Source organism: Penaeus vannamei, chromosome 9 (genome assembly GCF_042767895.1).
Source record: "Penaeus vannamei isolate JL-2024 chromosome 9, ASM4276789v1, whole genome shotgun sequence".
NCBI classification, from domain to species: Eukaryota; Metazoa; Arthropoda; class Malacostraca; order Decapoda; family Penaeidae; genus Penaeus; species Penaeus vannamei.
This window is the reverse complement of record NC_091557.1, coordinates 21,223-32,500: the sequence shown is the minus strand read 5'-3', so window position 1 is coordinate 32,500 and position 11,278 is coordinate 21,223. Positions and strand designations below refer to the sequence as shown.

At 33.5% G+C, this 11,278-nt stretch overlaps 1 protein-coding gene across 2 annotated transcripts in view; it reads right to left on the bottom strand.

The window, feature by feature from the left end:
• The window catches only part of LOC113827018 (DNA damage-regulated autophagy modulator protein 2), a 13,781-nt gene extending 4,271 nt beyond the window's left edge, over nucleotides 1-9,510 (bottom strand). Inside the window, exons 1-8 of one of the 2 annotated variants that reach the window (XM_070125118.1) lie at nucleotides 9,189-9,491; nucleotides 4,916-5,058; nucleotides 4,683-4,779; nucleotides 3,794-3,908; nucleotides 2,010-2,131; nucleotides 1,419-1,645; nucleotides 832-970; nucleotides 392-543 (exon numbers count right to left, since the gene is read on the bottom strand). In XM_070125118.1, the coding sequence (XP_069981219.1) occupies nucleotides 392-543; nucleotides 832-970; nucleotides 1,419-1,645; nucleotides 2,010-2,131; nucleotides 3,794-3,864 (711 nt within the window). In that variant the 5' untranslated portion in view covers nucleotides 3,865-3,908; nucleotides 4,683-4,779; nucleotides 4,916-5,058; nucleotides 9,189-9,491. Of the gene's footprint in view, nucleotides 1-391; nucleotides 544-831; nucleotides 971-1,418; nucleotides 1,646-2,009; nucleotides 2,132-3,793; nucleotides 3,909-4,682; nucleotides 4,780-4,915; nucleotides 5,059-9,188 lie in introns of both variants that reach the window. The other variant, XM_070125117.1, reaches the window with a different exon arrangement.
• Nucleotides 9,511-11,278: the final 1,768 nt, after the last annotated feature.

The window sequence follows — 11,278 nt, the reverse complement described above, 5'->3', positions numbered from 1 at the left end:
AAGATATTTCCAGCAACATGACCACTAGTAACCCATTTATGAGTGTCCCATATATGAGACACCCGGAAAAATAAACATTGTCGGGTGTTCTGCCAATGTGACGTTGGATCAGAGCTTGATCTCCAATTTTGTCACAGGCTGCACACCGTTTTTGAAGCGGCCCGGAAACTAATATTTTTGGCTTCAAAATATATCAGTGTTAGTGAATTAAAGAAAGAACTCAATGCTGAAAACAGAATCTAGTTCTTACATAAAAATAGAACCAGTCTGATGGTCTTCTTCCTGCTAACAATACCATTAGAGTAACAGCCAATGCTCACTTGGCAACTCAAAGCCACACTGGATCAAACTCTCAATGTATCTTCAATGTACATGCACACATATATCTTACTTGTGGAGGATCCATGGAGATGCACTTAAACTCATCCACTAGCGTCAGCATGAAAATGTTAAATGCTCCAGCACAAACCCACTCTGAGACTGTACTTGCAACATGGAATGCCCATCCTCCATCTTTGGGATACCACTTGGTTGGATCATCACCTATAATTATGCACAATACAGATAAGAATACATGAGAATATTTCAATCATATCTATTTCTTATTTTCTATTTTTTTCAATAAATACTTACCTTTTAATCATTAACCTCTGCTGCTGTCAGATTTCTTTCTTACAATATAAAAGCCCTTTCCAGTACATAAATCAAATGCTATAAATCCAAAAAGTATATATTGACACTCCATATATAATAACACACTGACATATAGAAAATCTAAAAATCAACTTACTGATTGCTAACACTTAATCAACTGACATACTAAATACCTACCTTTGAACTGTGCATGAGCAATACTGGCACAGATGCAACCCGTCACAAAGAACACTGCAGCCACAACGGCTAAAATCAGTCGCATATGAGCCATAGCAAGGCTGTTGACAAGTGGATGAGTCTGGTACGAACACATTGCCTAAGAGAAAGATGATAATGACACAATGTTAAAAATGTGAGTTACCTTCTGTTTTTTTTTCTTTCTTTTTTTCTTCTTGTATTGTAGTTTCTATAAAAAATCTTAAAAACATTGGTCATAAAATCCTACCTACATATAATCATTTCTATAGAGTTGATCCATTCACACTTAATTTATAAAAGCAACAATGTTTCAGTCTCATTAAAACCAAATATGAATGGCTTAAACAAATAATTAATAAAGACTCAAATCAGTTCCCTTCAACTTATTTTCATTGCTCAATGCACATAAACCAAAATATAAACCATCATCAATTGTTTTATTTTTAGGAAATGCATAATCAAATGTCTTGTCTTGCCTTGTCTTGTCCTTCTGTGTCTTAGACTGTCTCTGTCTCTCTTTTACACTCTATATATTCAAAACAATAATCATCGCTTGTCTGTCTTACCTGCACCCAGAGATAGCCAGTGCCCAGACCAAAAGCCATCAAGGCTCCTGAAATGTGCACAAAGAACACATTTGTTTCTTGGAAGTTGGCAACTATGGATATGCCAAGAGCAGCCAGGGAGCCTATCAGAAGTCCCACTCTGTTGAGTCTCACAATGTTGGATGACGAAGAATGGTTGCGGTATAACTCAGCTATTTGCCGAAATCGGACATATATGGTCACAAGAACTGTACAAATATAAAGAAAAGAAAGTTTTAGGATTACCAAGTAATTATATTAATTTTTTCTATAAATGCATTTACATTCCAACACTGGAAAACAGCACATTCTTAATAGACAGCTATGTAAAATGAGAGGAATTTTAAATTTCCTAAAAATATAGTGACCTTCCTCAATGGCCAAAAATGTAAATAAAACTTTTATCATATAATAATCTTCTTGTTATAATTCATATTTAAAAAATTCTGTTTTTATTATACTTTTCCATTTAAGGAGGAAAAATTATGAACACTTTCATTAAGTTTCAGTTTCATTTTCTTATGTTTAATATTGTACATTACATACTCAGCTTAACATGAAAGCAGAACATACTTGCAAAAGCTCCAATATTCAGAGCCTGGCCAAAAATGCAGCTCTCTGGAGAATACGTCCCTGTGTCACTAATGTATGGAAATTCTGGCTCAGTATGGTGCAGCAGAACTGATATTGTGTATCTGTAGATGGTAGAAAAGAAAAAAAATAAGCAACCAGAACTTGCTGTCAATAAATACCATACAAATCCCAACCACAACTTCTTATGAAGTACCTACTGGGAGGGTGGGGATAATAATACTAATAATACTAATAATACTAATACTAATAAAAATAATGATAATAATAATAGTAATAACAATAATAATAATCATAATAATCATAATAATCATAATAATAATAATAACAATAATAGTGACGATGATGATAATAATAATAATAATAATAATAATAATAATAATAATAATAATAATAATAATAATAATAATAATAATAATAACAATAATAGTGATGATAATATTAATAATACTAATGATAAAAAAATAATTATTATTGTTATGATGATGATGATGATGATAATAATAAAAATAATATTAATGATAAAAAAAAAATAATAATAACATTAAAATTAATAATACCAATAATAAAAATAATAACAATAACAAAAATAATAATAACAATAATCATCATCATCCCATCATTATCTTAATAATAATCATAACGATAATAATAAAGCATTAGGGACTCCTCATGCAAGAAGTTGGACAAGATGTTTTGACTGTTCCGAAACCTTGATTTGGCACCCGAGGCAAATTGTCCATCTCCTCCATCCCACAGGTGACAGGTGCAAGATACTGGTCCAGCTCTCTGTCTGAGGTGTCCGAAGTTTCTCTGAATATGAGCATTAGATATGTGGATAGATAACTGTATTTTTTATTTCTTTTTTAAAATAAGATATTTCTCTGAAATTCTTCATTTTCATCCAATATAGTTCCCCCCCCCCCATTTTCTTTGATAAATAGGAAAAAAAAAAAAAAAAAAAAAAAATCAATGGTCTTCAAGAGTATCCACACATAATATTACCTAAAATTAAAACCAGCAAGGACTGGCATCAGAGAACTTCCATGTACAAAATGAGTTTGGTGTTCAGATCATGGAACTCATGAATCTGGTATCAAGAAAGAAGGCATCCTGAAAAATATAATTAACCCATCAGCGACGGGTAAAAATTTTGTCAAGTTTACGTATGCACCGGCTTGTTGGCGCGCACTGGCAGTTTCCCGTTTGCTCCCGGCTCAATCGGTAGTTTGCGAGCGACATATAGCACCTAAAAGCTTTTATTTTTCTAAAATTTATAAAAATATTAAAATTTTGAAGGTTTACCTTCACTTAAGGTGCCATTGCCTAAAATCTTTACCATATAAATGAAGCCGCTACTAGTGGAGAAAAACAACCTCCGTTCCACGAGCCAGTAGCGCGGGAATGGGCATGGCATGATGCCCCCGGCGTTTGGTCCACAACAGCCATGGCATGTACGTATGTGACACCCGGCGCCAATGGGTTAAATTCCAAGCTGCTAGTTTCTTTTTTATGAGAAATAAAAAGTAAAATAAGAAGTAGAAGAAAAAAGAAAAAGAATAAGAAAAAAAGTAGAAGAAAAAAGAATAAGAAAAGAAAGAAAGAAAAAAAATATCAACAAAGAGAAGAAAATTAAAAACAAAAGGAGAAAAGGAAAATTAAAAACAAAAAGAGAAGGAAAAAAAGGAAAACAACGAATAAGAAAAAGAAGAGTATCAGCTCCTTTATGATAGCTCATTCAAAATATTAAAGCCTCTGGTACTTACGTGATGATGAAGGTTCCAGGGAAGAGGACGAACACAAAGAGAGGCAACAAGTACAAGTATGATGACCCCATTATGAATCTTGTTGCGGGAACTGGCTTGCATTACATCTACGAGGCTGGTAAAGAAAGAACAAATGAATAATCATATGAATAAAAAACATAATTGTAAGCACACACTATACTTCTTTATACTTCAGAACTAAGGCAAGTGAAATACTTTCCCTAAAAGAAAGATATAAAACAAATAAATATTTCCATACCTTCTTGCAATATAATTAAAGCATTCCTAAAAAAATTTCCTTATGCCAGTTCATGTGGATATATTCAAGAGTAAAGCTTGAGACTGTATAATAATGTGAAGAAGTACAGAAAGAAAATGACAATAATAATAATAAAAAAACACAACATAGAACAAAAGATAAACTACATGAACAAAGATACAAACACACTAATGGATACACAAACATAATCCATATAAGCCTAGTCAGAACCTCAATGAATTTGGTAACCATTTTGAAGCATACAGTAATAATAAGATTTCTCTATGCATCTAAATAAAAAAGTTATCTTATCAAAGCGAATGAGCAAAGTCATTGCATGCTCATGCACATCCTATCTAAAATACTACAAGAAGTAACCTTTTCTTTTTTTTTGGCTCATTTAAAATACTTACATTAAAGTCTTAGTTCTTTCATACTTTGAAATACATTGTCCTATCTGTGTCTTTAACTAGAGAAAAAAATAACAGCAAAAATATTTGACCAAGTGTATTTAGCTATGGCTTTCTACACAAGTAAAATTGAATATCTTCAACACTTATCTCAAATATCTATTGACTGATCTTTAAATGCTGCACAACAGAATGACTAACAGTCACACTAATTACTTGCCATAAATGGAGTTTCTTCTTGGAAACTGCGCAATAAACTTCTTACTTGACAGTGTTCAGCGCCACAACAGCACCTTCACAACACAGCCAACTTTTTGCTGACAAAAACATGTATCTTATCTGCTAACCATAATTCAGTGCTGCACTACCTTTGTCTACATTTTTCAAACCAATCATTGTTTTATATCTCCAGGTATCACAATTCATATCTAAGAATCATTTTTCAATACTAACTATATTCTTTGCTTTAGTTATTATTCTTCCAGTTCTCATCTCTTTTGCTTCTACAGTAGTTTCTACAAAACACTGCATTATCAACTCCATCTGTACTTCAACTCATGTCAGTAGCTAAATCTGCTTTTCTTTCATCGTCACAACTGAAGAAAAAACAGGCTTTTATCAATATACATTTTTTTTAACTTGGCTGATGCAGACATGGAAAAAAAGAAAACTAAGTATTATACACTATAGTATAAATCCTCATCCTAAGATAATGCACTGACAATACCTGCCCTATTCTATGAACCCAAATATCCCATATATTTTTCTTTAAATTTGTAAACAATAAATTCTTCTTTTCCAGCATTTCTGGGTAGGAAAAATAATAGTTTCCCATTGCAGGTTTTTATATATTTCTCTATATCATGCCAATGACTACGTGATAGCAGGAGGTAAAAATTAATGTACTACTGGCAACCCTAGAAAGCAATATTACACATCAGAAAAGGTAAATTTTATTTCCATATATTCAAATATGTAACAACTACTTTGAACATGTACATGTAAATAAAAAAATTGTGTAGCCATCTTTATGATGAGCTAATTCACAAAATAGTACCACAGTGAACACTACATTTTCCCATCAGCAATGGGTTAATGCAATAAAAAAGTCAGAATCTTTGAAAGCATCCAAATAATGATCAGACAATATCTTTAGCTATTAATAGCATGCATGTCTTTAAATATCTTATTACCTATTTATTAACCAATACTGAGATACCTATCAAATATTCACATACAAGATATAACTGTATGAAACATTACAAGTTTCATTTATAGACTTTGTCATATATTCTCACAATCTTATCTTCATACATCAATATTACTTTTAATACCAGTGAGTACTGTTTAAGTAAATTTAAATATATCTATCACCTCATTAAGTCTTAGAACTTTAAAAACTCATGGTACTCAAGAATCAGCACTTTTAGGTATTTTCCAAAAAGTGTAAGATCCTCTTTTTAGCAATGGTATAAGTTACCAAAGGTAATGCACGGAGATAGAGGGAAATGAACATTGCCATCTTATAGACCATAAGAAAATAGAGGATGATACAAGTTAGTTTAAGCTGCAGTGGCCTCATCTTTACCAGTAAATGAAGAAAAAGTCTGCTGCATGTCACAGCTCAGAGCCCAAGTCCAAAACACCATCACGCAGCCAGTTCTTTACGTCAACATTCTCTATAACTTTGTTTTCTATCCATGTTGCATTTTCTATTTATCCATTTTCTTTAAGTGCATTTTCTAAATATATTATATTTTTTGTAGACCAGTTTTAAGCAACCTGGAAACACTTCTGATTAGTAATTTTGTTTTCCATTATTTTATCATTTTTCTACATACTTTTTCCTTCCTTATTTCATGTTTATAAATTATAATTGGTTTTCTATCTACTCTAGGTACTTTATTTTTTTCAGTTTTCCTCTTCATTAACTATATTCATTCTTAACAATCTAACTACTTTACTGCCTATATACAAGAATCATCTGGGCACAAGTGTTTTCAGGCATTAGGTTTCACAGTAGTATCCTGGTTATTCCAAAAAAAAGAAGCCAGAGAGAATTGTTTATTTTTCAGTGGTGTCAATTCTGGCTACTCTTAATACTAAAGAGTGGCAACGAAGAAGAAATAGACCTACGTGCCCCCATCAACCCTCCCCTCGGAAGGAATGCCACGTCCTGGCAACTGAAGACTTTTATGTTAGGTTAAGTTTATTGGTCATGACGTTTTTTTTGGGTTTGGACATTATGAATTCCCATAAATTTTACTGAAAGATGGGTTGGAGTTTTCTGAAATTTGGCACGTATAGATCTATAGAATTTCAAAGATGGCAGGCATGTCTATAGTTTCATTAACCGATTTTAAGTCGTTATTTTTTTCTGGTTTTAAGACATTTTTGTTCTCTATTTTTCTTAGTTACACCTGCTTTACCTCATAAAATCCCTGATAATCTTCATACCCTACCCTGCTTTTGGGACTATCAAATCAAGATAACCAATGGAGAAATGGTACTCGGAATAGAAATTCCACCAAGAATTGACAAAATCATTAGATTTCCTCTGGGAGGGTGCATGGCTACCGGCAACAATTACCTTAGCAACTTTTCTGTCAACCTATATTGTCTTCCTGCAGTGAACCCATGATTTCCAACTCAACCTCTATATTTTCCTTGATACAAATGAATAGAAAGGCATATATGAAACTACAGTATGACTATAGGATATCTATGCACACTATATCATAAAGAAAAATACATATTCCTCTTCTATATGATGTAATCAATACCATGAAAGTGAAAAAAAATGAGCAATCTCATATTGTGGTTACAGGAAGCATTTAAACTTCTTAAGCAAAATGATTTTTTCCATGTTTTACATGTTTACACCACGGCAGTCTCGAATAGTGAACTGACTGCACAACTCAACTGCAATGTGTCAACTAGTTTATGTGTTACTACGTACTTGTGAAAATGAGTTTTTCCCATTTGTTCCCATCTCCTTCACTATATTTGAGCACCTTGTATTTTTATGTAATATTATAAAAAACAAAAAATGCTTGTTACCAATTATTTTGGATTTTTTTGTTATAACATCTTTTTTACACAGTCGCATTTTCCCAACCAGGATTTTTGAAAGTTCCTTAACTATTCTTTGACAGTCACTGATATGTTTGGTGCTGAATGTGATCTTTGCCATGGTTTTTCTAAGCCATTGTAGTGAAAATTCTTTGAGGGTTATTGACATTTGCATAAGTCAGTGTGCAAAGTGAGCCTTTGAATTGTGCAAAATGTGGAAATAAGAGCAGAATTGATTAATTATTCATGACACATTTCCCAGAGCCCAACAAGTCTTTCTATCAATTTCCTCTTGACAGCAGCCCAACTTTTAGGTAAAAATGGTAAGCTACAAGAAGCATATATTGTTTTGAAGTGAGTCCAAGGGGGTTCAGGGACAGAGCCCCCATTCGGGAAATATGGCGATTGGAAGGGGTCTGGGGGCAAAACCCCTGAAGGGAAATATAGCAATTGGGTGTCCAGGGCTGAAGCCCCATGGTTATGAGTGTTTTGGGTTCACACAGCGATCTTTCTGATCGTTTATATGTTTAAGATAGGGTTCATTTTCTCATTCATTTACGCAATGCAGTGTTGAATCTTCGTGGCTGAATCTTATCTCAGGATTTTCTATTTTTCACTTTCTTTAACCCATTACCGCCTGTACATTTTGAAGCTGCCTGCTGCTGTGACGGAGCATGAGCCCCAATACAGCGTCACACTGGTGGGATGCCCGGCAATTTTTTTTGGGGTGTCTCATATGTGGGACACCCGTCATTAGTGGGTTAACATATTAAATACGATTATTAGGTCAGGCTTTTATTTTTCCAATTTCTTTTGCTCTTTAACATACCTACAATGAGTAAAATCCCCCCAACCCTGATTTCTGATGGAAATCACATTATATCTTCAGTACACATATTTCTCTTAGAAAATAATATTTTTCTGTAGAAAACAGATGTGTTTGTCTTAGACAGAATTCCTGAAAATACTATAAAGGTGGCATAACTTTAATAATCATTGGTATAACTATCAATAGAGAACAAGAAAGATGATGCTGTATTAGCATAATATTCCCATTTCTCAAAATAAAATTCTTTTTTCTTTTTATTCAATGCTTATTCTATTAATGGAATACTGACTTCCAACCCTATTTCTCTTATTCTATCAGAGAGCAATGGTAAAAAAAAATATATTATTTTTTTTAATATCCCATAAACAAAAAGAATTTTGGCAGAACCAACATACATATCTTCTAGATATTAACAAAAATGGTAACAACAATGAATACTAATATGATGCATTTGGTATATCTATTTAACTCTATAACCAAGTAAAAACCTTTTCTTTACTACTTAGACACTAAAGCACATCAGATAAATATAAAATCAAGTAATAAACTGTACTCTGATAACTAGCGTGAAAAATCAAAGAATTCACAAAAATAATAACAAGACCCATCTATAATTCATGAGCAGGTGAATAAAGTCACAACTGTTCATTTCATAGAAGAACCTGTCGCCCCATTTCCAGTTATAAATTTGTTTATATGGCATGTTAAAATTCATATACTTCGATATATCAAAACACCAAAACAATTCTTTCCCTATACAATTTTTTGGTACCACTTCAGTGTTCCTTATCACTAACGTACACACAGAAGAACACGACCGTTTACCTAATTCCGAGGTGTTCTTAAATGAACTTATCCACTCCAAAGCATGCTACAGCGAGGGAAAGTTTTCCTTTCCTGCAGCCGAGAGGCGTGGACCGGCCATGCTCCTTTCGCCTTCGCAAACCTTTCCGAGCGCCTCATCTCGTGACAGATAAGCCATATCAACTGATGGAAAGTACGTTATCCCAGCTGTTAAGACTCTTGATAGCAGCAGACAAGGGGCACTAGAGTGGTACAAGACATCACAGCGTCGCTAAGCGAAGAGCACACGTACGAGACGCGTCATGATCAGCTGGTGTTGTTTGGGTCGGGTGGGAAACGTACTTAATAGAAGAGGGGTAACTTGGGTAATTTTAATTCCTTCATTCATTTACATTGAAACATGTCCTATCCCTTATTGCATATGTGTTTGTGTTAGAAGGATAAACATGGATAAAATTTCTTTTTTCTTATTTTGGAAAATGGTAAACTTTCTAATTTTCATTAATTATTTATCTCATTCTTTTACATCATTGTATTTGTAAGAGGAAAGTAATGCTTATATAACAATATTAACAATGATAATATAATAGTTATCATAATTATCAATAGTATTGTTACTACTGTTTTATCACTATCATTATTGTGATTATCAATATTGCTAGGCCTCAAGTTAGCTCTGGCAACAATCTTCGTTATTACTTTACTCTCGTAATTTAATTAAAGGTTATTTCAGATAGAATTAATATTAGTTGTGATTACCGAAACCTCAGATCAGTATGGCATCAGTCTGTCCCATCATTCACCACTAATTCTGGAAACCTTAAATTCAATTAAATTACTCTTATTCTCATATATATCAGTATCATCGATATGTTCTTTCTTATGTATCATTATCCTTCAAGACTCATGGGTTCTTCTCTTCTTCTCTATATATTGTACTTCTCGCGTCGATGTACTTCAAGTGATTTCAGTAGTATAAATGTAGTTTCCTTTTGTTTCGTCTACCACTGTGTTCAGCCCACCCTGTGTCTCTGCGGTGTGCGTTCCCTTCTTTCTTTAGTGTCCTATTCGAGGACTGAGACCAATCGCAGACCGTTATCCGCTGAACTGAGGCAACACTAATGAGGTTTACTTAAAACAGTTTCTACATTAATCATAACCACCACCTTTTATTGACCATCACCACCTTATAAATTCTAATGCCTATATGCATCTATACCTATAGCAATGTGCATTCATCTCTTTCTCTCTCTCTCTCTCTCTCTCTCTCTCTCTCTCTCTCTCTCTCTCTCTCTCTCTCTCTCTCTCTCTCTCTCTCTCTCTATATATATATATATATATATATATATATATATATATATATATATATATACACACATGCAAAGTCATATATATCTATCTATCTATCTATCAATCTATAAATGCATATATATATATATATATATATATATATACATATATATATATATGAAAATGAAACTAGAGACAATGAGAATTGAGAATAAGCGTGACATTTCGAACTCTTCACGAGTTCCTCTTCAGACAAAAACCGAAGGAGAGAATTTTGATAAGATTATATAGTGGTAGAGAGACAGAATGAACAGGATCTGATTCAGGTCTCAGGGGAGGGTCAAGGCCGAAGAGTCTGGGAAGGCTCTGCTGACTAGTGATGAGGTAAGATCATCCAAGCCCGACTGGCCAGCACTCACGTTAAAATTAGGATTTTTTTTTTATTAGAAGGGCTTCAATTATTTTTCTCTCGTACGAATTTGACGATCTATGAATTTATTTCGCGTCTTCCCAATTTAACTGATGTCCTTCGTCACGTAAATGAATAAAACAAGCATTCGATTCTCTGGCGTGTCTGACATCACGTCTAATTATTTTTTCAAAAGTTCTGCCAGTTTCGCCAATGTAAAATTTCGGAGAATCCTTAAAAGGAATCGTGTAAATACCCGGAGAGGTATCAAGAGCAACATTAGCTATATTATGCCTAACCAAAGTATTGCGCAACGTGTTCGGGTAAGTAAAAACGATGTCAACGCCAGCTCCTTCAATCATACGGCGTTTTTCACCGATGGCCGGGTTGTATGGAATAATTAAGAGGTTAT